Source organism: Zonotrichia leucophrys, chromosome 3 (genome assembly GCF_028769735.1).
Source record: "Zonotrichia leucophrys gambelii isolate GWCS_2022_RI chromosome 3, RI_Zleu_2.0, whole genome shotgun sequence".
NCBI lineage: Eukaryota > Metazoa > Chordata > Aves > Passeriformes > Passerellidae > Zonotrichia > Zonotrichia leucophrys.
Window position 1 is genome coordinate 37187699 of NC_088172.1, and position 27841 is coordinate 37215539.

Here is a 27841-nt window from a genome sequence, read left to right on the forward strand (position 1 = left end):
TTCCTTATTTGTATATTCCCATCTTATTTGATTTGACAATTTTTATTCACCTGATTGGATCTTACAGCTGCTTCAAAATATATCTAGTAGTTATATTGTATATTAGAGCACCAGAAACATGTTCCTTAACAAGTGATTGCCTATATGCAGATTCACACTGCAGCAGAGAATCTGACAAAGTGTTTGAGGAAGATGCTTTTCAGCTGCAGCAGTAGCAGGAAAGGTGTGCTCAGTGTGCCTCCTCCTGTGCTTATCCTCATTACTAACAGCAAGAATACTTTCTCATGATCTGCTCCTGTCAAGCATTAAAGTCAATGGCTCTTGAGCTCCTCCAGGCAGCAACCTCACACAATCTGTCTCCTAAGCCTTCTTTACTACAACTGCACCGTTCTTTTTTTCCTTTTTTATCCTCACAGTAGTACTTTGGCTAACTTTTTCTGAACCTCATCTCAGACACACAGATGGTTTTTTAACCTTTTACATCAGACTTGCTCAACTGGTTAAGCTTCTGACAGGGCCTGAGTGCACTGCATGTTCTTTACCTATTAAAACCATACAAATGACATTGCATGAGAGGGTGGCTTAGGAGTGCACCCCTATGAGCACGGGCACCGTGAGGAAGTGTCTGGTTTGAGAGCTTGGCCTACACTGAATGTCACATAGTGGAAGTGACTGTGGGTGGTATCTCAAAGAGCATGTAGTTAATCAAAGATAACTTTCCTCTCTAAACCAGCACACGTCAAGAAAGGCTCCTGGACTAGGTGTTCTATATTGTAGTTGGTAGTAGTGGTAGCATAGTAAATACCATGTATAAAGTGTGTGTATAATAAATAAATGTATTAAGTACAGCAGTCCTAGTAGATAGCAAATACTTTTGCATAGTGCATGTCACTTGGCACCCCCACCCTTTTCACACAGAACTGCTTCATTGTTTCCATAATGCCCATTTTTGGTACGAGAATTTAGTAAGCAGACAGACGGCACTCCTGGAGTCCTGCAACCTCCTCTAGATTCTGCAGATGGGAAATTGTTTCAATGCTTTTATACACTGTGCTGTGGAAATGCCATTATTCTCCAACTGCAATAATCCAAATCCATTTACATTCAACTCGCATATGAGCCTTGTGTTGAGACTGTTGAGTTCCAAAAAACCTCATAATGCTTTATGAACTACTAGTCTCTAATTTCAAAGTGACAATAGGACTGCTGCATTTTAAGATCCCCCCACTCTATACCACTGTAGGACTGTAGATTCTGCATACACCTCCCAAAATCTGAAGAGGCGGAAGAGACCATGCCTCTTGCTTGCAGTATGTGAAGGCAAGTTAGAACACAACTAGGCAGAGGTTTATATTCCACATCCTGCACCTGATTCCTGCTTTCAAACCAGCAGAGAAAGGAGCCATCAGCAAGCACATCTTGAATGAATTTGCTTGCACAGAGACAGTTTCTTATTGAAGGCAGCAGCCTTTCTAACAAACTGTATAACAACAAGCATGAATTTCCAAGTGGCAGTCATCACTGTTGTTTAGACAGACAAAACATGTCCAACTGATGAGGGAACTCAACAGAATGCTTAATTTTGGCCATTTTGGTGCTTCCTCCTCCCCCTTTCCCTTCTTGCTGTCTTCTACAGTTATCTATTTGTGCTTCAGCAACATCCAGGGAACTATTCATGGACTTGAATCCTACTGCGGTACATGACAGTTACCACATAGTTATTTTATTCTTATTGTCTTCCTCATGTAAAAATTAGAGGAAAAAAATAGGTAAATAAGGGAATTAACAACAAGAGTATCAGACAGCTAGATCTAAAAACTATTTTGTGATGGTCAGAAAGACAAGCCCCAAAGATCTTTCCCCTTCCATTGAAAATTACTACTCCAGCATAATTTTGGCAGAAGGAAATGCATGCCTACCTTTCAACCACAGTGATGGTTGAAGTTCTCTGCTTTAAGCTGCCAGTGAAAGTAGCTTTACTAAGACATGGGACTGCACAAGCAGTGCAGAGGAAGGCACATATGCTCCACACAAATGAATCTGCCTGTTACACTGATATACAAAAGTCTGACAGAGCTTGACTGTCAGGTTCCTACATTTCCCCTTGTTTAAAGTGTGGATGAGAGAAGTATTAAGCACTGCAGAGCATAGGGAAACCTCTTGTCAATTTCTAAGTTCCTGTGCAGACTGAAAGTACAGGTAGGAGGAAATAAACAAATGGCAAAACCAGGAAATTCTAAACAGTGCTTTATTTTACCTCTCTAATCTGTTTAAGCCATGCCTCCCTTCCACGGAATTCCTGATGAAGGATTGCAGGAGCAGAATTCAAACTGAAGGCCATGGTGTCACTAGAAGTTTCTTTAACAAATGGCTGCAGGTCTGAATGTAGCTGGAAAAGAAGAACACACACAATTCAGTTCCCAGGAACAGTCTATACGTATCCACCCACTCCTCAAATTGAGGTCCACATCCTGGTTCTACACCTACTCACCACTTCCTACTTTGACACTTGTACTCTGGTTGCACTTTTTCAAGTTTGGGGGAGGGAAAGAAAGATGTTGAAAGCCTTGCAGTGGTGGAAAGATGTGGTAAAGAGAAGCAAGAGAGTCTGCAAAGACACAGATAAAGGACAGCTCGCAGAGGTGGGCAAGCCATGGGACACAGCCAGGTAGGAGACTGTGGAGTGGCAAGAAACAGAAAAAATATAAAGGAGAGAATCATCCAGTCTTTGGTGGGAAGAAGATCAGGTTTTAATCTGTGCAGAGTACTACAGTCTACTTTTGAGTACCTGAGGAAGCAGATACAGTATGACCTTTCTTCTAACAAAGCAAATGCTACATAGCTAGGAGCTTTCTATGAAAATTATGCAATCCTTAATACACAACTATGTGTCAATGGTGAATATATTAATATTAAAGCATATACAAAATATTAAGGATATAACTGCACTTCAAGTAATTTACTGGTAAAATTATACCTAGTAATAGCATATAGTGGCATTCCTGTGGCAGTAAAATTGTGCTTTATAAAACCACTTCCTTCTCCTGTAGGAACTAGAAACTGCATAAATCAACTCAGCTGAAGCAGATGGGAGGTCTGTCTGCCTGTCTCTAGCTACATCTAACCTCACAAGTGATGCAATACAGCAGAAGCAGATCTGTGTTTTCCTCTGGGCTAACTCTAGCTGCAGACTCAATGTCTTCTAGTGGAGGTCAGAGACCTTGTCCAGGAAGTCCTACTGCTGTAGAGGTGTAGGATGTTCCTGTTCAGATATGGTGACCTCCCTCCTTATCTTCCATCTGCCCTCTATGGAACTTCCCTCCACAGCAGGTTATTCAGAGGGGATATGGCTCAGTCCATGCTGCTGCATGGGCAATTGAGCCTCACAGCACAAATCTCTGCATGGTGGCAGCCAAGAGCCAACACATTATGTACAGACTGAGCAATGAGATGCTGGAAAGCAGCGCTGCAGAAAGGGTCCTGGAGATCCTGGTCGATGACAAGTGGAACATGAGTCAGCAGTGCCCTGGCAGCCAGGAGGGCAGTGGTGTCCTAGGGGCACCAGGCTCAGAATCACCAGCCAGGCAAGGGAGGGGATTGTCCTGCTCTGCTCTGCTCTGCATTGGGGTGGCCTCATCTCATGTCCTGTGAGCAGTTTTGGGCACCACAATATAAGAAAGGCATTAAATTATCAGAGTGTCCAAAGGAGGCTACAAAGACAATGAAGGGCCTTGAGGGGAAGCTGTATGAGGAGTGGCTGAGGTCACTTGGTCTGTTCAGCCTGGAGGAGACTGAGAGGAGACCTCATTGCAGTCGTCAACATCCTTGTGAGGAGAAGAGGAGCAGCAAGCACTGATCCCTTCTCTGTGGTGACCAGTGACAGGACCCAAGGGAATGGTCTGAAGTTGTGCCAGGGGAGGGTTAGGCTGGATATTAGAAAATATCACCCAGGGAGTGGTTTGCTACTGGAATAGGGTCCCCAGGGAAATTGTCACAGCACCAAGCCTGAGAGAGTTCAGAAGTGTTTGGACAATGCTCTCAGGCACATGGTGACTCTTGGGGATGGTCCTGTGCAGGGCTGGGAGTTGGACTCGATGATCCTTGTGGATCCCTTCCAATTCAACATGTTCTATTACATGTTTCCTCCTGCAACTCCCGTTAATGGGACAGTGGGTTTAGGGGTAATGAAGGAGCAGAAAAAGTAAAGTTTTAAGCTGCTGCAGAAAGATGTGCTAGAAGGAAGTTAACAGAGCCTTTAATGTAATGAGCTCCATTGCCAGGAGTGTGATTTTGGTAATTCACAAGCTCTGTTCATACCAACAGCTTCTGCAAACATCTCACTCCATAAAGCAGTCAAATTTCTCAACACTCACCTGCTGGCTAAAATCTACAGCATAAGTCATGCCGTATATGACAGAGCTCACAAGCAGCACATCTTACAAGCCCTTCCTTCTGTATTTAAGCTCCCAGAACAAAAGGAAAAGGTGTACCTTATGACTCATAGACATATGCTTCCCATACTGGAATGCCATGTCCTGGATCTCAGCGCTGTGCTTTGCTAGCTCCATTGCAGCCTGGCAGCTCTTGGCCAGCAAGGCACTGTGCCTGAGGAAAACCTGCTCCTTCCACCTAGATATGCCAATGTCATCTGTGAGGCAGTTCTCCTGAAAATGAAACAAAGGCTAACATGAAAACACCAAAAACTGCACGTGTCAGCTCACAGAAGTTAATAGTGTGGCACGTGTGAGTACCGTGTAGTACATAACAAAACAAACCAAACTCTGGGTGCCATGTGCCAAATTAATTAGGAAATAGAGGAATAGAGGAAAGTATCAGAATAAATATATTGGCAGTTTCAAACAAAAACCTTTTCCATTTTCCTGTCAAAAGGCAATGCAAAATATGTGGAACTGTCAAGATTCAATATATATATATATTTTTTTTTAATTACTGTATCATCACACTGAACATTAACAGCAAACTATAGCCCTCACAAGGGACTGGGGAGGAAAAAAAACCCACAACCAAAATTCCAAAACAAAACCAAAAAGCAACTCCTCCCCTCCCCAGAGTCCATCTGCACTTCAGCCCCCTCCCAGTTACTACGAACCAACAATCCCAAACAAACTTGAGAAGTCCCTACAATTTTTCCTTTGTAGTCAGGAAAAAAACTAATTGTAACAGGTGTTGAAAATTCTTATAGACTGCACTGAAAAAATGAAGGGCTGTGAGAGAGGACTTGTACCTCTTCTGCTTCCATATTAAGAGTGAGGAGCAACTGAAAGTATTAAAAAATAACTAAAGTTGCAATTTAGAAGTGTCAGGAATTAATTATCAGGGGCTGATAGAGGCCCGTCAGTTATGCCTCTACTGAACTTTACCTCCTTTACTGTAAGGTCAGAGATGCTCAACCTGTCTAAAAATCTTTTGTATGCAACGTATTTATTTGGATAACTTTCCACAGTGTTTTAATTAACACAAACCAAATACTTTCTCCCAAAATCCAAATTCAGTTGCCACTCCTTTGACTCATAAGGTGTTAATATGCTACTAATTCATTCATGTCTTCAAAGCTAGACACTACTTTAATCTGTCTCACATACTGACATGCCTTTAGGTACTCTCTAAGAAGGGGGGGGGGAAACCCCAAAACCAGAAAAGATGACAGCTGTTTTGCTTAGAAAAAAAAAAATCAGTAATGAGAAGATACAGAAAAAAAAATAAAGCACAAAAATGTTCAAAATTTTGTAATTTCTCAGTTCAGCTGAATCTGTAATGTACATTAAGCCAAAAAATATTCTTCAACAGAGTAATATAAAAACCCCTCTTATACAACAAACCTTTTCCCTCAAAGTGATGTCAATTAAATTACTAAGAAATGAGCAAGAAGTAATTCTGTGTGACCCTATAGTTTTCTAGCAAGGTATTATCTGTCATGAAATCAGTAACAAATGAAATAGAATCCATCCGTTCAGCTCTAATTTTCCTCCCTTATGGATATCACCCAGAAGTGCTGTGTTACAAGGGAGAGGATAATTTGAGACTAATGGAAAAAGTAGGAGAATTCTGCAATGCCAAGTAACACAGAGCTGTATCAAAATGCCTTTGCTTTCAGACATACTATTAAGTTATACAAGGAAAGTGAAGAACAGCGAAACCACATGTTTGCTATTATGCATATGACAACTTACAAAGTCAAGCCTAAACTTTCCTCTGTTTCTGTATTTTTGTTTTAATATTTTAACTCAGCCCAGAGCATGTGCAAATTCCCATGACTGGCAAAATGTCAAAATGAGCATTTAATTCAAGTAGTTTCCCATATATCAAGTCTCTTTTTTTCCATTTAGATATAGGTCAATTTATTTTAAATTTAAAATCAGGAGCTGTTGGAAGACGAAACACAATCTTTTCCTTAACAACCAATCTGCTCAGTGAAAAAACAGTACTTACTAAAATTCACTGGATGATACTGAAAATTGGCAGTGATTTTTATAATAGTTTGTTTTACATCAAATAAGAAAAAAGTACTCTAGAAAGGTATCCTGAAACAATTTTGAAGTTAAAAAATATTTCAGAAGACCCATAAATTGAAAAGGATTGCTTTCTGTAGCCTTTGAGCAGCAAGAGAAGTGCAAACATTATCCAATATCAACTGAAGGAACTGAAGAAGCTTAAGCAGTCACTGCAATTCAATGTATACAAGAAAATTAATTCTATGATTTGTTACAAAATTATATTCCTGAACAAGTTTCAATTTCATTAACAGAAAGTTACTGTCCACTACATTAACATTATGTAAAAGCTTCAAGCACCTAAAATGAGCATCTAACTTCAAAAAACCCACAAGAATTGAACGCATATTTGAAGATTGAAATCTTAAAAACATAAGTATTGTAAATCTCTGGGCTACAGAAACAAGCCAGTCGTAAAAAGGTATTATGTCCATATGGATGTGCTTTGGTCTATGAACTTGCATGCCTGAATATAGCTGATTTTAATTAAAGAATTTCTTATGACCACAGACCCCTAAAGCTTTTGCTGCTTAAGACAGAGGCAGACACATACTTTCTTCAGCAAAATTTTCCAACAATGACATTTTTTCCCAAGCTTAACTCTCATGTTATACATAAAGTGTCTGCCAACCACACCACATTCTTACAAGGCTATGTAGGACAATATCTAAACACTATTTTAAAAACATCAAGGGAAAACCCAAACTACTTCTAGATTGCAAGGCTGTAAAATCTGATATCACGATGGCTCTTACTGCTTCTAGAGAAATTTTCCCTGCTTTATAAGCTTTGTTTTCTTTTGTCAGCAGTGGGTATAGAAGTGGACATTAGCTGGCCCAGAAGACTCGTAAGACTTTCTTATAAAAACCTCTCTAAAGTCAAACGAATTCTAGTTGTAGGTGACAGTGCTCAGGCATTAAGCAATGCCTGTGGAGTGACCTCATTCATAAATTCTATCACCAAGAAATGGGTGCAGATCACAAGCACCCCTGATGCTGTCAGCGGGGCAGGAAGTGGAGGATGAAGAGAGCTGAACCCCCCACCATCACTGGAAGAAAACAGCCATCTCCAGAGACAGTTTGCACAATGTCAGCATGAGTGCACAGGGAAAATATCCAAATACAGTTCTGTCAATCATCACTTCCAATGGGAAATGAAGAACAGCTGAGGGCGCTCCCATTTTTCTATTGGCAAGGTCAGCTACTGCTTTGTTAGAAATTGTCTAGTTGAGAATCTATTTTATTAAACTATTTCCATGATTTAAACTGCGTTTAAAACAATCACCTCAGGAAACAAAAAACTCCTAGAAAATTTAACTGGGACTAAAATATGTGATCATAACCAACAAGAAGGGCAGCTCTCAGTGAAACTCCTAGAAAATTTAACTGGGACTAAAATATGTGATCATAACCAACAAGAAGGGCAGCTCTCAGTGACAGCACCAAGGATCCCCAGTACAAAAGCAACACTTACAATAACACAGTTTGATTTATCTCACCAAAGAAGATTTTTATATGAGGCTCAGCTGAAAACGTACTACAGAAATATGAATGAAAAACATGTCTTAAAAGTGCAAAAACCCATTTGCAAAACCAAGAAGGAGCAGAAGTCAGAGACTCTAAACTTCAGCTATAGTTTGTAACACAGCCCATCATTTATTTCCATACCATGGCAGCTCTTTTTAACCATCTGCTGCTGCACAAAATGATCCAAATGTCTGAATCATCTATATCAAACATTAATTCAGTTCTCAATGGGCAAATAATCCACAGAAACACATAGAAATAATTTTACATTGCATATTCAAAGTTTAAAATTAAGTAGTTCAAGAACTTCTATTTTACATAAATAAAATCCAGTGCAACCATGAATCACTCTACCAGCAGCAAGACCCTGTAAAACATTTCACACATGGTTCACATGAGCTTTCAGCAGATGTATTCATGCTTGCTGAACATGACAGGGCATGTTTTATTGGTCTATTAATACCCATCTTCACTGCCTTTGGAGGAACAAGGGTGTCTGCAAATGGGTCAATAAAGCAAGCTACTGACTACTTTTATCATGACACTGTAAAAAAACAACACCTGGTTTTCGAAGAAAAGTTTGTAAACTTATCATAAAGATAAATATCTCTTCACAACTGTTACTTTTAAATCTCTCTGGAAAAACTTAGTATTTAAAAGAACAAAAGCAGTAAATAAGTAACATTGGCCTTCTTTCTAGCTATGCTCTTTTTCCCCCAAACACATTTTCCTATTCTTTTCACAGATGCTCTTTACTCAAATTCCATATTTTATGTTTAGTCTTGCAACAAAAACATTTGTTTAAAAAAAAGTGAAAGCTCTGGCTCTCTGCTGCCTTGCTAAAAGGTGGTTTACATAACTCAAAATACATTTGATTTACTTCCTATAGTAAAATAATAAACAAATCCATTACTTATAGTACAGACTCATAGCAGACAGTTGATGGACATGTGCAGTACTCAAAACATTACTCCTCAAAGCAGGGCTGTCGAAGGAAGGGAACCAGGACACCAGGTGGTTCATCACAGGTCCAGTCCAGTTTATTGAAGAAAGCATCAAACACTTATACAGCAAATAATAAGCTTATGAATATTCTGTAAGCCAAGCAATCTATTGGTTAAACTATACCATTAACTCTTTCTCATTCCTTAGGGGTTACATCTCTCTTTTCTCATGTCTCTTTCACTATTTGTTATCATACTACAGCTAGGCCCAAGGACACACTATCTAGCAGGTGCAGGACTTGGAATTAGCCATGGCTTTGTACTTTTCCAGTCTCTAGTCAGCCAAACTCCCAACACAGGGCCAGGAACCAAACATCGAAGAAGCATTGGCAGAGCACACTGCATTTAGCCCATCCTTTTCCAGAAAATAAACTAACTTTCATTAAAAACCCTACTGTGGTCTAAAATAAATACCTGTTAATTCACTGTTTGATACAAGTACTTGCTACTAAGGCCTTTATTTTTTAAACTTGTTTAACATATTAGGTATGCACAACTTTCACAAAATTGCATAAAAAATTCCTAACAGTGGAACATGTTGGGAATGGTCCTGTCTAAGATAATAGCCCCATGTTGACACTATAATGAGCTTTGCTAATGCACATTTATCATCAGCTACATATTCTGACAACAAGAAAAAAATCCCCAAAACCCAACCAAGTTATTTCCCCTCAAAGTCCCTCATGCTTTAAGATTACAAGAGCATTCTGGAAGGTTAAGCACAAGAGCCAACACACTGAAGTCCCTCTCTTGATTCTGCTGTTTGACCTTGAGCTTCCTTGTATCTCTTACATCTGTCAAGTGAATTGACAGGAATATTAAAGTAACCCCCCCTCAGTATTTGTTAAATGATCTCGAATATTAAAACAGAGTGGCTTTATAGATATGACAATAACCTCTGAGTTAGCAAACATCTTAGAAACCTTCAGCCTCCTCAAAGCTGGAAACAGAGACTCAGAGCAATGGGGGTTTTTTGTTAAAAACAGATAACCACAATCACAACTGAAGACCAGACTAGACAATTTTCAACTTTGCACTCACTAAGGCAAAATCTTTACTCCCAAATTAGACCCACATTTAGGGAAGGCAAATGGGAACTGGGAAGAATGTCCTTCACTTGCAGAATTTTGGGCTGAGAGAGGATATTGCAGAAAACTGCAATAGTTTATCATATCATCCCTTTCAGCTCCAGGTTATAGTCCAACATATGAGCTTAATATTGTTAATGCAATATCTTAAACCACAGCAGCTGTTTGTTACTTTGAACATGAGTGACAAGCCTTAACCTTCAGGATGTGTCAAAGCCTACACTTCATAGTTTGTATCGTCACTTCAAATAACCATAAAAAGTTAAATATTTGCTTTTTCTTTCCTGGTTTTACACAGATCTAATGATTTACCTATGTAGAAAAGATAAAGCATGATCAAACAATGTACTAAAATGGGACAGCTGTAGGATTGCACGTGGCTGTGCAGAGGAAAAACAGTGGTAATGGAGCTGTCGAATAATTTTATCCACTATATGTATTCAGGAGTAAACAAGGTCAGTCTTGTTAGGTCAAATAATTCTTTGAACTTTCCTACTGGGTTATCCAAATGAAGAAGACTGAAACTTTTTTTTTTGTAAACATGAACTTAGGGTCTCAGAAAAGAAAGGTTAACTGCAGAGATATTTTCGTCTACCATTCAGGTAGACATTCAGCAAAGTTCAAAACAACTTGGTGCTAAGTTACTTTATTTTACTAAAGAGCTTTAAACTAAAGAGCTTTAAAACAACTGCATTAAGGACATTTAACATATGAACTACAGTTTTCTTGCCTCAGGGAAAAAAAAACCAAGGTGAGAAGACATCCTTCTGCTTTTCCAAATTTAGGAAATTCCCAGCAATGAAAATACCACTACTAGCATCCCTCTGCTCTATTCCTAAAAAGAAAAAGATGTTTGACATTTGAGATTTAGTTGTGGAGCAGATTAAAGCATTTGTCTTACATCTGGGAAATGCAGTTCATAATTTTGTTTCAATCAAATTGCAATTAGGGAAGGAGGGAAGATGCACAAAGGACACAAATAATACGACAGACTAACAACTGAACTAGTCTTTGCTAAAGAAATGTTCAGAACATGCATGGGACACTGCCTCAGCAGAACAGGGTGAGGAGAGCAGCAGGGATATGTCTCAACACAACATGGAACTAAATTTCTCAGAGAACTAGACAGAAAAAATTAAAGCAGATGCCACAACTTGCTGTAGGTCTTCATCAGCAGCCACACACTACCCATTATAAAGGCTGAACTTCAGGCACTGTCATGTAAGTGTCTCTATTACACCACCACACTAATTGTGTTTTGAGTTAACTGGGTTCCCCTTAGGAAGGGTACAGTGTACTTGCAACTCTCCTTAGACAGAAATAGTCACTGAAACAAAATAAGTCTTTGCTATTTGTAACTGGGCCAGGGCAGGGTAAATGTCATGCAGCTGCGCTTAGTTTATCTCACACTTCCCCTTGCAATCCACACATGTGGAGGACTTCAGTAAGGCAACAGAAAATAGAAAAAGAATGATTAAGGAAGAAAAGATAAAGATTTTCTGCAGTGGCAGGAACCCAAATGAGTCCACAACATTTTTCACTTACTGAGAGGCCATGGTTTCAAGAAAATGCAGTTTCATTGCTGAGATTAATCTGAAGAGTTTTACCTCTACACATGAAAAAGTAGAAGTAGATTAGTGTTTTCTAAATATACGTAAAATCTACTTGTATTTAGAAACCTGTTGGAATATGGAAAACAACATTTCAACTATTCTTGGCAAAAACCTCAAAGATGTCATCTATTTTAACATATAAGCCTGAGTATGGTCCTCGGGAGCAACACTGAAGGCTGAGGTCAGTTTATACACAGGTTAAATACAGCAGGTGCAGAAGCACCACCAAGTTCCCAATGCTGCCCTCCTGCCATGCCTCCACCCAGGATCCACTCCTGAGAGCTGCCAAAGGACATGCCAGGCATGCCATACTTTCCATGCATCCCAGGAGCTGTGGGCAGCTCCTGAGTGTGCCATTACTGCTGTCCTGCTGGAGGCTCTCACTCAGCCCAGCAGCGTGATCATTCCCTTCCCTGACTTCAGTCAAAATAATAGATAAACCTCAGCAAAGTTTGTTTTAGTGACATGGCTTTGCTGTTGCAGAGCAGGAGAGACAGAGTGTGTCCAGGGGAGCAGCACCCTCCAGAACACAGAGCTGTTGTGCAGTGACACTCTCCACCTGCCCACTGTGGTTTGCTTGGGGCAGAGGCATCAGGGCAGGCATCTGCTGCAGCAGCAGCCCAAGAGAGCAGCATTTCACCATGCTATCAATTTTGTTACATATGACAACACAGCAATAGTGAACTAGAGCTGCAATTTCAGTACACAACACCTGCTGAAGCATAAGATTCAAGTCTCCAAGGCACGTGAGACAACGCCACTAGAAGTGAATCTATCTACCTCAGTGGACTTCAGATCGATACTCACATATACACAGTGCTCATCAGTGACTGAAAACTTGCTATGATAAAACCTCTAGAGGTCATGGCAACTTTAAATTACTAATTTTATCGTATGTGTTAAGACATGCAATAAAGTAAAAAAAATTTTAAAATTTCTAGTTTGAAAGTAAATGAAAAAATGAAAATGAAAAAAACTCTTTGCTCTAACATGCAAGCCTACTCAAGAATGGTCTCTAGAAATTCCCTTAAATATTCTAGTAAAGATAAAAATACCTACATCTGATTTGACCAATTTTCATTACTGTGCCTGCTGAACAATAACACAGAATATATGCAATATTATTTGCTGTGAAATGCTGGCTGTTATTATCTTGGCCCATGCTAACACCAGAAAATACGTGCACAGTGACTTCTGATGGAGAAGAACACAGGGCTACATTCCTACCACTCCAGGACAAAACTCAGAAGAAAGGACATGTCATAAATTCAGGAAGAAGCATTCTGTAAACCTCTTTGGGCTTGGAAACAACAGGTTTGATATGAAAACATTAATGATGTAGACAACATTGTAATGAATACCTCTAACAGAACCTTGGCTAGGAACCTCTAGAAGCATTTGGAAAGCCTGCAGTAAGATGTGCCTAGAGCTCCTGGTAATGACACGTGACAGTATTCTATTAAGCACTCACAAAAACAAAATAATTCCTCCTTGAGCACTTCTAGAAACATCTATCAGAGCTTACAGGTGTCATAATGATGCTACTGCTGAAACACACCAGGACTAACAACTCTTGTGCCTTCTCCCTCCTTTTAAACAGGTGAGAAAGTCATCGTATTTACAGTAGTCACACATTAATATCATCAAATGCCTAGGGTACATAAATCTAGTGAAATTCTTACCTCAGATGATTTTGAGTTTTCATAATATATCCCTTGAACTAAGTCACCAATAGCACTTGAAATGAGTTCCACAACCTGTAAAAGAAAAGGAGAAAAAGCCTTACATCTTTAATTATCACCAAATTGACTAGCAAAGCTACTGCCAGATTTCCAGAGAGATAAACCACGAAGAAAGCTAATTGTGAAAGACTTCAGGATTTACTGAGATATATTCTGTGATATGTCTCTGCTAAAACCTCTACTACAGTAACTCTTCTATCAAAGTTTTAAGTTAATATAAATGAAAAACAAGACTTGTTTTTCCTACAGTGTGAACTATAGAGTGTATTCTCACAAGGACGTTCACAGAACTAATAAATCCCAGTTCATGAATATGAGACAGTACCTCATCTGGGCTTTGTTTTGTTTTGTTTTTTTCCTGCCAAGTAAATACTTCACAATACCTCTCCTTGGGAGCTGTTAAAATTCTAATCTTCATGGCTAATACAGAAAAGTCAGAATCCATAGAAAGGTAACCTTTCAAACGTGATCATTTGGTATTCAGGTGCCATGGGAATGCACTGTGGATGTATTTAGTGCATGGCCCGAGGCTCAGCTGTACCACATACACTGAAAGTCTGCAACACGGGAATGTTTAAATCAGATTTATCAATCTGTATTATCTTCAGGGTTCAGGCTTTTTATTTTATTCAAGCGAAGCCTAAAAATCTGAACTTGATCCAGAATGTAAAACAAGTAGTCCACGGTCTCCCTGGAACTACTGTAAAAATTTAAGTTGTGCACATGAACTGTCTTAATTGGAACAAAATACTCAGATTTATTGTAAAATTAAATGCAGGCATTTCAAATAAGCACACCTTAAGGCTACCTCTGGTTGCTCACAAAGTTTTAATTTCTTGAATGTTTAATTTCCTATGCATATGAGTCTGTATCTGATTCCTCTTTTTGCTTCCTAAAATTCAATGTAGTTCTTATTGAATTAAAAGATTTAGTTTCAATTTTTATCATTCTTGTAACTGAAGACAAGAAGTCAAATGATAAAAGCCCTAACAGAAAGATATTCTAACATTTAGGCATGCTTTATTTGATAATAAAACCACATTTGTATGCTAGTTTTGAGTACTAGCAGAAAGGTTGTGTTTTCTTTTTTTTAAACACTGGTTCATATACATATTCATATACACACAGCAAGCGCTAACTTTAGAAATGGTGCTGATTAAAAGTCATGTTTTTTCTTGCAATGCATATGGGTTAATTTGCAAGACCTACAAAAACAGCCTGAAAAAAAAGAAATCACATTGCCCTTTAGGAAACTAGACACCGAAGAAATATTGTAGCAATATGAGCTTTGAAGGAACTGAAAGGACAATGATCCTACAGTGTTACCAGATGTGTTGAGTTATTTAAGGGGGGGTACAGAGAAAATGAGGGGCTCTTTTTTTTTTTTTTTTTTAACAACAACCCTCACCACCCCCACCCCCCCTTTTTTTAAGGTATCAGATAAGCCTTATTCCCAAATCCAGGAGGACTGAGTATCGCCAATAGGTCTATGAAAGCCTGTAACTAAATGCCCAGGATCAGATTGTATTACAGTTTATACAAGCAACATCCCAAGATTCTTCTGATGGCTAGGACACATAATACAGATCAATCACTCACTCAAAAATGTTATGGTTTGTGAAATGGTCTGAGCTCAGAGACCTACACTGGTAATACGAAGAGGAATTTACAAAGACACAGAGTCCTACTCTAAATGTCAAAGTGATAGTATGAACTTTTAACAATGCAGCTGGCTCTGGATAACTAGACCTTTTCCTCTCTTGCCTGAAACTCTAGACTGAGCAGGACCCTGTTTTGGGGTTTCTTTTTTCCACCTCTCCTCCCTCTTTTTAGTGCAACTCTACTCTCCAAGGCAATTTTAACTGGCTTAACACAAGCTTGGTGAAATATTTGTGAACAATTGTATCTCTTCCTCTAAGAGTTTATAAAACATCTCAGGAGAATGACATAATAAAGATTCTTCTAAACAGTTGTTATGTTAAATACCATTTAGTCACATATTGAACATTATATGTTAGTGAGAATTTAGTATTAATATTACCCCTCTTATTTCCAAATACATATAAAAATACTTTTCAGGTAATGTAAGGCTATACAGATCACCACCAGGAATGAAATTCCAGTTTCAAGAGCACAGTGGGATGCTTGCATGAGGCTCTGTTACCTCACCAACCCTTAATCTGATCTATGAAAAGTATCTCCTGCTTAACATCAGTGGCCTGGGGTCCTGAGCACTGGGGAAAGAAATGAGAAACGAGGAAACCAGGCAATTTTCCTCTGCATCCCAAAACGACAGAGGAAGAAAAATTATTACGGATTCAGTAGTATTCATGAAATGATACAGTGTCTAGCTCTTATGTAGCACTTTTCATCAGAAAATTTGAAAGCAATCAACATCTCCTGTTAAATTTATTCCCTACTGTTTTATGTAAGGGGAAAATGGCAACAGTGAACTGATTTTCCAGAAAATCATGCAGTCTGCCAGCATAAGAGCAGCAAAAACTATCCAAGCTGTCTTCATTCTCATTGCTGCCTTTCTGCCTGACCAGTGCTGACGTTTCTGAGATGTAAGTCTGAGGAGAGAGGAAGTTAGATGAAAAATGAAGTGCTCTCAACTGCTTCTCTTCTCATTTGACGGCTGAGCTCCATTTTAAAAAGGTTCAGAGATGAGGGAAGAGAATAAAGAATTGTCAGAATTAGTGCTTGAAAACAGCAAATCCAAAAGATACCAAAGGCAGCCTTTTCATAATCTCTCTTCCCACTGTGTTCCACTCCTCAACAGGTTTTTGAGAAGCCTGGTTCCTCGTGATGAGCAGGAGCAACCACACATTGAGAGAAAACAAACTTCCATTGTATTTTTATTTTCTACTCTGCATCAGCATCTTCCAAAGTGCTGTTTTCTGCTCCTCCAGTATCCCCATGACTGGGTATTGCCCAGGGGATGACCCATTACTTGCAGGTGACAAATGCACATGCAAGTGATTCCACACCCTTTAAACACATTTTTCAATAGTTCTGAAATGTCTTTTTTTTTTTCCTAAGGTGGAATTACTTCAACACTTTTTGTAGGGATGTGATCTCTTCTGCTTTTAAAAAGTCAACACAAAGGCCATCAGTTTAGGATGAATACAGGGAAAAGAGATGGATTGTTAAAGCTAAAATCTCTCCTACTATTTAGGCAGACTAAGTGGATAACATGGCGTAAATTCTGGACACAACCATTTGATTGCTCATTCCACAGCAATGTAGAACACATGCTCTGACCTCTCCAATTCATTCAAATATAAAATAGTCCAAAAGATTATGCTGCGTTTCAGTCCCAGAAGAGCTCTGTAGGGTTAAAGAGCAGAAATTCGGTGAAATTTAATTTACCTTTTTCTGGTGCACTAACTTGTTTATCAAAAAGGCACAGCTTTAGCCCTTCAAGACTCTTTAATTTTACTTTGAATCTAATTACTCAAGCTCAAAATTTCTATCTATTACTTGAAGAAGTAAATTTAAAATGTTGGTAATTCACTTAGTTCAGAAAATTACTCAGGAAATCCAATCAATGACTTAATGAATGTCCTCCTTCATTCTCCTGAAATCAGAATTTTGTGTAGTTTCCTGAGGACTTATCCATAAGAGTTCAGAATTCCCAAAGCATCGCACATGGCGTCACATGGGGCAATGGTCACTGTTGCAGGTACAGCAGCCCAGTTCATGACTGCAGTTTACTGTCAGGGGAGATTCAACTCTGTCTAGAGAAAAAGAGGTGTATTTTAATGGAAGTGAAACTCTATGCTAGAAGGAATGCAGGGAAATCACAGAAGACATTTTGGTACAATACTTTCTCCAGAGTTAAAAGACATGATTCAGACCCTATCAAGCACAGTAAAAAGAATGGATTTCGAGACCCACTCATCCTTCACAAGGTTTTTAAACAACCTGGATGAAAAGACAACATTGGTGTCATCAATTCAGCAATGCAAGCACTTCACTCTCTTCACTTATCTTCAAAATACTTTGTTTAAAGTTTACTGCAACATAACACAAAACTTAGGGGTTTTTCCCTGGTTTTCCTTCCGGTTTACAAAAGGAATGAATCTGAGCTCCATTCAAAGAACGGTCATTTTATTTTAAATTCAGCTGAAATGGAATTGATTACACTATTTCAGAGTAGCAATGTGGTGTCTCTCCAGACTCTATTGGATATTTTCAATGGAAACATCACAGAAAGGATGAAGCTCTTGTGGGAAGACAGGAAGCAGCACTAGGAAGAAAATAGCAATGGATATAACTTTGTTCTTCATCCCTCACAATTTCTATTTGACAAACTTCCGTAGCTTTGCCAAATTCCTTCCGAGAAGGACCACAAGTAATTCCTTCCATCCTTATGTTGAAACAATATCCTTTCCTCACACATCTGCTATTGGCAGATCCTAATCCTTGCTGCTGATGCATAGATCTGAAAATGTAGCAGGACTTCTCCACAGAAATAAAGACGAAAATGAGATAGTCAGGAACCAATAAATATACAGATAAAAATTCCTTCAGCTTGCACTTCCCTCCCCAAAGAAGCACTAGTTTGAGAAATACTCCAACACTCAAAAATTCCACAGAAACTGACCCAAACCCATTGCAACACTAGGATGCTAAAGCCAAAACTCAGCAAAGAGCTGATCTTGCGTTTTGATTGTTCAATAATGCCTTTTAAAAAAGTGGGGGGAGGGGGAGTGAAAACTCTAAGGAGTTCCAAGAACAGTGAAATTCAATTTTCTTTCCTGGCAATCTCCTCAAACACCATTAGTCATACAGGTAACCAAACATGCCAGCCTAGAGAATGGGTTTTTTTTAATCTAATGTTTATTGAATCTTATTGGGTTTATTGTTTGAAATCATCTTGAGCTTTACTGTCTTTTGGATCTGTCTCTCTCTTCTTAGTGAACACACAAGAAGGACAGTGATTTGCCTTTCTAGCATGCTTTAAGTGGTCTTGGAAAACAGAGTTATGGCTTTCTTCATTCTGTTAACGATGAATTAGTAGCAAACTACAGTATAACAATACAGTGTAAACATATCATCCAACCCTACTACTTGTCAAAAAGGTGCTTCTAAGACGATAAAAATAATCAGCAGCTGTCAATTTGAAAACTGCCAATATTGTTAAATATCTACCTTAAGGTCAGTCTGCCTTAGGGATTTTCACCAGTGTTAAGTTACCCTTTTTATGCTGATGCAGCACTATCTACAGAATTGGACTTCATCAGTGTAAAGACTTTTAGTGCATAATTCAGTCATTTTCCTAAAGGACAACATAACCAACAGAAGAAATATAATTTTCCTAGTCTACTTCCACATGATACCTTACACAGTTTCTTAACACCTTTTCAGATCCACAGCAGCAGATCCTTGCACTGAAGTACTGAACAATTGTTGCTCAGTGGCCCAGGTTAGAGAAATACCTGATTGCTGATGGGTAATTTAATTACAATTTTCTTCTATATAAAAGAGTGAACAAAGAAGGCATAATGACTACAGGGTTCTGTAGATATAAACACCTCCCCATCCATAAGTGGTGCAGGAAAGCACGGTTATAAAATGCTGCTCCCAGTCACGCTGCTGCAGACCACCATTAAACTGGGATATGTTCACAGAGGAATTGAGGATTAAAGTGAACAACACAAATTGTACCTGCAAGTAGCATCTACTATTTCAAACAGTCTGTACCTGAATAAACGTGAATCAGAATTAAGTCCATTTAGCCTCTGACAGAGGGAATCAACTTAATGAAGCTGCAGATGTTTGTTAAACTAACAAATCAACAACCCCCTTTATCAGGGATAGCAGCAATCAGACTCTAGACTCCAAGTGAAATGCTGTTGAATTTCAAAACACTGATATTAACAAGCAGATACAGTCCATTGAGAAATTCAATATTCTTGCTAGCCAACAAGAAGTCAAATACATCAGCATTTTTATTAAAATTAAAATTTACTCATTTATGTTACTGCTAGAATTATATGCATTTTACCACATTATTACACTGAAACCACTCCAGATGTTACAGCACTTTTACAAAAAATGCTGCCATGAAAAGGTTCATTTTAAAGACAAGCTTTACAGCAGTGAAAAAAGAAGGGAAGATATATAATCTATTGCCCTACTTACATGGTGCATCGATTTTAGCCTCTCCTGCAGTACAATGGGTATAAACACCTGATGAGAAGGAATGCAGAAGAGGGAACCAAATTCTCCTCAACAGTGCCCACTGACAGGATGAGGCAACAGGCACAAATGAAAACATGAAATGCAACCTGGATATAGGAAAACAGGCTATTGTGAGGGCATCCAACAATGGATGCCCAAAGGGGTTGCAAAGTCTCCATTCTGGGAGATATTTAAAATCTGTCTGGACATAGTCCTGGGCAACTGTTTCTAGCTGACCCTGCTTGAACGAGGGCTTTGGACTGCACAATCTCCAGAGATCCCTGTCAACCTCAACCATTCTCTGACACCAGCAGCTTCTGGAGGAGGACCACAGATTTACATCTGCAGCACCAATAACAACTTTCCTCACCTTTGAAATAATACAGTCAAGGTTACACAGCTGTATTTGACAAATACACTCTTAGGTAAGAGTTAGGTTTACTGATTGTACTAGGAGTAGATTTCCCTATTATAAATAGCTACATTCTTGGGAGACTAAGAAAGCCTATGCAGACTAGTCTCAGACTCTTATTACTATTGCTAACAGCCTTCAGTTGCAACCAAATCATGACAAAAATATATTTTCACTTTTTAAAAGTGTATTGTCTGTTGAAGCCATACTCCAGATGTACAGCTGATTATATACCAGCCACTATAACCTCCAGTCCTGTAAAACTATATATTAACTGCCTTAACTGTCATGAAAATCCACCTCTAGAACCAAATACCCCCCTTACATCCAAAGATGAAAGTTAGTATATATTAAATACTCACACACAAAAAAGGTCTGTTTCAGCTAATACTGGGACAGCATTTCACCCCCATCTGATTGCATTTGATCCTCGTACACACACTCAATAGGAATCTTACTATGTTTGAGAAACAGATTTCAAATAAAGCCATGAAAACAAAACTTAGGATCTTCCATTTCTTCAGCTATAAAGACAATGAAGCTGACATTGCAAATATAATTTCTGGAGGTCATCATCTTTCCTAACCTAATCATAGAATCATTAGGTTAGAAAAGATCTTTAAGATCATCAAGTCCAAACTAAGCCCAGGAGTTGTCAAGCCCACTGCTAAACCATGTCTCTAAGTGTCACATTTACACATCTTTTAAAGACCTCCATGCATGGTGACTCAACCCTGTGCAGCCTCTTCCAGTGCTTTTGTTGCAGAAATTTCACTGGTTACTCTCATTTCATATACCTGTTCTGTGAAAATTCTTTTTAATTTTATAATTTGTGTAAGGAATAAAGTTATTTAGCAAATGAATTCCTCCATGATGATTATTCACAGCTGTGAAAGAAAAAGCTGTAACAAACATCTCTGTTTCAGAAATGCAGGCAGTGCCAATACCTGTTGTAATTTAGTGGTGAATGAAGTAGCAGAACTGCTGGCTCTTGAGAGGCCTTTCCCACAGTAAGCAACTCATGCAGAATATAATATCATATACTCAAAAATTTTCATTGCTTCAATTTCTTAGAATAAATTTTGTTTTCTTTTTAATATCTATTTGCTACTACTCTGGCATTGATCTTGGATACATATTCTTGTCAACAGTCACAGAAAGATTAAATCTAGACAGTTTTTAATGTTTGTCTTAAATCTTTCAAAGGGAATTTCTCTGAAAAGTGAGGGTGTTTGACTTCAGAAAAGAGCAAAAACTTTTATTCCAACATTTGGCTTTAACATTCAATTAAATTTAGATGTATATATAAACAAGTATATATGTATATATATATATATATATACACAGATATAAACACACACATATACATATTTAATATGCACATGTATATCTCAAGCCTGTAACTATTTCTGACTCTTTAAGTATTTGTGTTCACCACCAGACAACTGCCAACTCAGTGCTGTACATTATGGGAGCAAATGTAAGAGGAACAGACCCCAGCTACCCAGAACTCATTAGTGATTGTCTTGAGATGTTGAATGACCTTTGACTTTCATCAGATTCAGCCTTTCTTCATTTTCTTTAGTTTTTATCTTCATTGATGTTTAGTCATCTCTGAAAAGACCTCTCTTTCATGTAGATGGCATATCTGTATTTTCCAGACCATTCTGTTAATTACCAGGCAAACAGCAGTTCTATAAGACAAAGAATTACTAAACCAGGTGTTAGAAGCAGCTGTGCAGTTTATCTCTGAGGAAGACAATATTTACCTGGAATAATGACAGGTATTTGGTTAATGAACACAAGATGAACTCAAGCAGTAAACAGTGACTTCGGCCTGCTGGGCAGACCAGAGAAGCAGAAGGACATGTCTGATTGCTACTATGAAGAAGGTGAATTCAGATGTAAGCTGAGGAGATTGTTAGTGAGATGATTCAGAGGCAAGAATATTTCATGGACTTTATGCAAATTGGTGTAAAGATCTTTGGTAGGCCACTGAAATTCACCAGAACTGAACTGAAAACTTCCTGAGACTGTCAGTCACTTGGTCAATGCGACATTGAGGCAGAATCCCAAACATTCGCAACTCTGTTCTCAACAGCACCATGCCCTGATGCTTTAAAAATATTCTTGCAGCATGTTTTTGGGAAAGACTTTCATCTAGACTGATGATACAACCACACCTATGATGACATATTCTGCTATCAGTCTCAGCTTTAGTCTTTCCATGTTCTGCAGCAATCATTCTGTTACAAGGTACTGTTGGTAAGTCACAGACATCCACGAGGGAAGTGGCAGAAATCACTCTTTCTTTTTAGCAGTATTTTTTCATGAGCAAGTGGGAGGACAGAAAACAGATTGAAATCTAAACATAAAATTTTCCAGTAGTGCCAAGGCCAAGAATCAGAAAAATATACTCCTTCCATGCAGTCATACACTAACCCCCATGGAGACTAACTTTGGGAAAGCTTAACACAAGCATTAGCTTTAAAAACCAGTACAGGTGCAAAAGGCCACTAAGGTAAAGGATAAATCTATTTGAGGACTGCACTGATTAGGAATGAAGGCAAAGTTAAGCAGTTTTAATCTCAAAACTGGCATTCATTGCAATGCAACAGGACTCTTACTGATCTAAAAGGAGACTGTTTCTAACACTATCACAATTACACATTAAGTCTAATTTTTAGAATTTTAATTTAATTAATAAGCTGTGTCACCTAATCCTCTAATTTAACTTCTCTAAAAGATTACTTTTCAAAAATATAACCACAGCCATTAAGGTAATGAAATTTTACAAATATTCAATTATATTACTGGTTATACATAGCAAATGTAAATAGAAAAAATCATGTGCACTATTCAGAAAACAGAATGCTTCATTTGCTCCGGTGTTATTTGAGGGGCTACTTCTTGAGAACAATGGCAAAAGACGCACTTGCCAAGAAACTGTTCCACAGACACAAGCATCAAAAGAGACTGTGAGAAGAGTACAATGCAGTAATTAGGAGACTCACTAGATCATTCCACAGTTTTATTGTCATCATCAATATCATAAAAGCTGTTGTCTCTAATGACAGCAGAAATGCTAGACAAAAGTTTCACAGCAGTGGTGTGGGAAACATTTGATTACCAGGTACTGATTCCAATGGATTTTAAGCTTTTATCTCTAACACACAAGATTTTTTTCCCCCGCTAATGCTTCAATACTTTCACCAACTATAACAAAAATTGCCTTTTTCCTACTAAAGGAATTTCACATGGTTGTCAATAAAACTTCAGTAAATAAATCTTATTAAAAATTCAGTGTTTGAGAACATTTGGAAGAAAAACCAATACATGTCCATTAAATGAACATAACGTTTGTTTCTATTACCATCTCTTTTATGTTTTACTTTACAGTAAATGAAATCTAATTTTACCTCTCAAAGGATATGTAAATTAGTACATTTTGGTGCCATCTAAATATAATAATTATAACAAATAACACTTTTCTTCATTATGGTTCATACATAATTATCAATTATTTTGCATTTCTCAGTATTTAAGAGTGTGTTTGCATTCTCCAATAAAAGCTATGCTAAGTTGTATGACAATATTCAGTATCTCAATATTTTAAGATTAGGAACTGCTTATGCAGGGTTACCTAAGGAACAGCTTTATTATGTAATAATTCAGTCATGTTAGCTATGTTGCCCTGTGTCATCTCCCATTAGTTTAAGGGTTCAAAAACATTAGACTTCTTTCTTGGTTTTCTTCTCTCCCCCTCAGCACCCAGACAAAGCAGTGTTCCTTAAGTGTACTTTTCCATAAATCAGCTCAGAGCTCTTTAAACTCACTTGCATTTTTCAGCAATGTCTGGTTTTGAGACACACCCCTGTGGCATTCTAAAATACTAAATTAAAACAAAAATACTCAACAATATAGATACTATCTATCCTACTCCCTATCTTGTCCAGTACATCATCATCAAACAGTGCTGCAGGGGAAGGTGCACCAAGCCAGACATGATAAAGTGTTTCAGAAAAGCTCTTTAATCAGCTCTCTACATAAAAATCTGAAGGTTTTTTTTTCTTCTTTTTTTTTCCCTCAAGAAGACAACATAATTATCAAACTTTATAAACTGTCTCTTAATCTAATTTGATCTAATTTGATCTCTGCTTCTCCCCAAATTCCTGTCACCCAGCTGCTCTGTAAGCTGATCATTTTAAAGATACTCATCTCCAACAGCAGCTTGTATTGGGAAGAAAGCTGATATGTGAGCAAAGACAAAGAGTTAAAAACAACTAAAAATATATAAAAGATTCAAAAACGGTTTTATCACCAGCTTCAGTTTTCCATATGAACACTGTAACTGGGAGCAAGCACATTACTTCTGGTACTCAATGTTTCTCCATGATTTTTTCATCCTGCCTTGTCTGATCAATAAAGCTACTGAATCCCAGTAGGAAAATTCAGGTTATAAAGTTCTCTGTTTATGTTATGTAAAATATAATAAAAATATATGCTGTAAATATACTTAGCAGATATTTATGGTTCAAATCTTCCACCAGAGATAGCAAAGACAAATCTCTCTTTCAAAAGAACTTTCATTGCTCTGAAAATAACTCATCTCCGCTACATTTAAGAAGGAGGACCTTCTACTTACCTCAAACAAAATGCACTGTTCTGAGGGATGGTAATTTAAATCTATTACAAGCCAATAGCTGCTAATGGTTGCCTTTACACTGGCAACTATTAACATTTAGTTTCCATTTTAAAAGGGTATTTCTTGGCAGATTCATGATGGGGTTTTTTTTACACGCTTATGCTCTTTTGACATCATTCAGGGAATGAAAAAGTCTGATACAAGTAACACTGTTAAATGACATGTAAAAAGTAAAATTGTAAATTCTAACCTGGCTTGCTTGTCAATGCTCAAAAATGTCAATTTACTTCAAAAGAGCAACTGGCATAATTTCACAAAGAGGATATCCTCAATATCCTGCACTGGACACCAAGGTTGCTTAAGTTCCAAACTGAGCCTTCCCCACAGGACCACAACTGATGCTACAGAAGTAGAAACCATGGTTCATAATAAACAGTTCTTATCTGAAGTGCAGGGCACCTTCAGGTGGTTGCAACAGGAAGACATAGGAGGACTTAAATTAGTAACTTATTGATGTTTATGTAAACACAAGGCTTATTTGATAAACAGCACACTTATGCCTTTAGGAATACATAAACTTAGCATAAGGAAATGGATCCATTACATCTGTGCTACTGTTTATTTATGAACAAATAATACTTAATAAAACAATGCTCTACAATGTGGTCTTCTGGCAGAGCTCTACATTGACAGACAAGATTCTTAAATCCAATTCCAAGCTTTCAGCCTGTAGATTTTGAAGTGTTTCTGTGAAGAGTTCAATCATTTCAAGAAAAATTGAGTCAATTCTTAAGATTTCAGTAAGAACCACAGAGAACACTACCATACCACACACTTCATGGTTTTGGGATAGGCTTTTTCTTCCTTTGGGGAGGTTTATTTTTGTTGTTTTGTGTATGTTGGGGTTTGGTGGTTTTGTTTTGGTTGTTTGGCTGGTTTGTGGGTTTTCTTTCTTTAAATACAAAGGGATGCCCTCTTATCACTTCATGAGGTTCCAATAAATGCATTTGCAAATTATTTTACCATTTTCTAGGCATTGCACTAAAATGCACCATTTCAGCCTTCTGAAGTTCTATGCATCACTCTCTTTAGAGTGTAAGAGCATCAAAACTGGTTTTAATTATGCCTTTTGAGCATCTCCTCTATAGTTTTGTAAGACAGCTGATGATTCAGATGCTCAAGGAAGCACCAGCTTTGATGCTGTGACAGACTTCTTCCAATTTCTCTGTTACAAACACTGAAAAAGCACATTATTTGATAATATCGTGGTCAGTATCCACACATCACTCGTGGTAAAAATGCCCACATCCCACATCCACGTGACAGGTGACAAAAATGCCAATTAATGGTTGTTACTTTTGCTATGTTTCCATCTGAATGTCAGCCTAAAAATATTATAGGAAGTGAAGGTTACTTAAGCAGAAATCAAAGACAAAACTAACACTTTTTGCTATCAGAGTCAAAGAGGGACTTTTATTCAAAATATTTGCTTTTAGCAGTTTCATCCCCACATCCTTGGCCAGGCAAAGCAAGACAACAAATGTTAAAGACATACTGTCTTCAGATGGCAATGAAGAACCATTCATTAAACAGATCGTTTTACACTTTTTCATAATTTATTAGCACATTTATTTAAAACTGCTTATGGTCACATATCCCACAGGATAGCTGGGAGGTACCCTATTTTGTTAGGCAAACATAATTTACTTTTCCATCACTCCCATACCTACATATTTACAATGACTTCCACATATATATTACATGTATCTTATCATGATCCTAGTATTGGAGCATTGCAGCCTCAAAATGAGAAAACCTCTCAAAATAACCTTGTCATCCCTTATAAACACACCCAATCCAACAAGTCAGCCCATCACCACACATTACTGCATTGTTAGTTAAGCAGCAAAACACAAACCTGCCCTTCCTTGCCAAAGATTCACCATTTCACTGCTGATATAACAACTTCTAAAAGATCCCAGATCAATTCATCTTTGGGCTCAATTCTGTTCTAAAATCCATGAATTAACAATAAACAATCTGCTACAGGATGCAGTTCTGAAGTAAGGTTTTATCCATATAATTTTCAATCAACAACATAATTTATCATTGCAATCAGCAGGCCAAGAGCCACCATCCAAAAGGTTAGCTTATATAAGGTGATCAAAAAGTACAAAAGAAGTGTTAACACATCTATCAATCTAATACTTTGTACTGTAAAGGCTTTTGAAGAAATTAGTGCTCATTTTCAACAGTTTTTATTAACTTAAAAGATGTAGGACTTTGCCATCATTACAAAAATGTAGCACTCACATGCATCTGCCCTTCAATATTTTTAGCCTCAGTTGATACCAACTTTGTATTCATAATTAACGTACCATGATTTCACAATGCAGAAAATGAGAATGCTTTCTTCTGAATTGTTAAGTGTTCAAAAACCAAAATTTGCAATGATTTTGTAATAGCACAACAGCAGAGTTTACCTTACAGGAGGCTTTCCAACTGACAATTAAAGCAATCTAGAGTCCTTGTATCTCAGAGATCAAAACCCATAAAACCCAATACACCACCCCAAAACATTCTTTGGCATAACTTTAGCAAACTAATGAGAGATATGAGCACTAGTTTAAAACAAAACCCCAAAAACACAAACCCTGAGCCTTGATTATTGTTAACATCATTACAGTAATATTCTATAACAGTAGCAAGAAGAAGAAAATTACTATGAATTAACAACAACAATTCCTATATTTAATGTTATTTAAAAATCAAAGTGTTACCTAAGGCAATTACCTTGCAGCCTTTTAATATCTACAGGGAAAAGCCTAAGGGAAAATAATTGACTTTGCTAATTTTACCCTTGGCAATTATAAAATAGCTCTGCATTTCATTACGACTACAGAGTTTCACGTCTAATTGTCAGCCCCGAGAGAAGCAGAGAGATAAATGCATCATACACAAGCTCAGACATGAATTTAACAGACAATAAAATTATCCTGGTAGCAAGGAGTTCAGTTATGCTAAAACCCCCTTTAATTTAAATTCTGGTCCACACAATAGCTATGCATGTCTATGGAGGTTATGGCTACCATGGTCAGTATGATGCATGA

The 27841-nt window shown here is 37.8% G+C and overlaps 1 protein-coding gene across 3 annotated transcripts in view; it reads right to left on the minus strand.

The window, feature by feature from the left end:
- PDSS2 (decaprenyl diphosphate synthase subunit 2) overlaps positions 1-27841 on the minus strand; it is a 128412-nt gene that overhangs the window by 13371 nt on the left and 87200 nt on the right. For all 3 annotated transcript variants that reach the window (XM_064707832.1, XM_064707830.1, XM_064707831.1), the window contains 3 exons: positions 13426-13500; positions 4491-4664; positions 2258-2389 (listed from right to left, as the gene is read on the minus strand). In XM_064707832.1, the coding sequence (XP_064563902.1) occupies positions 2258-2389; positions 4491-4664; positions 13426-13500 (381 nt within the window). The remainder of the gene's footprint in view (positions 1-2257; positions 2390-4490; positions 4665-13425; positions 13501-27841) is intronic.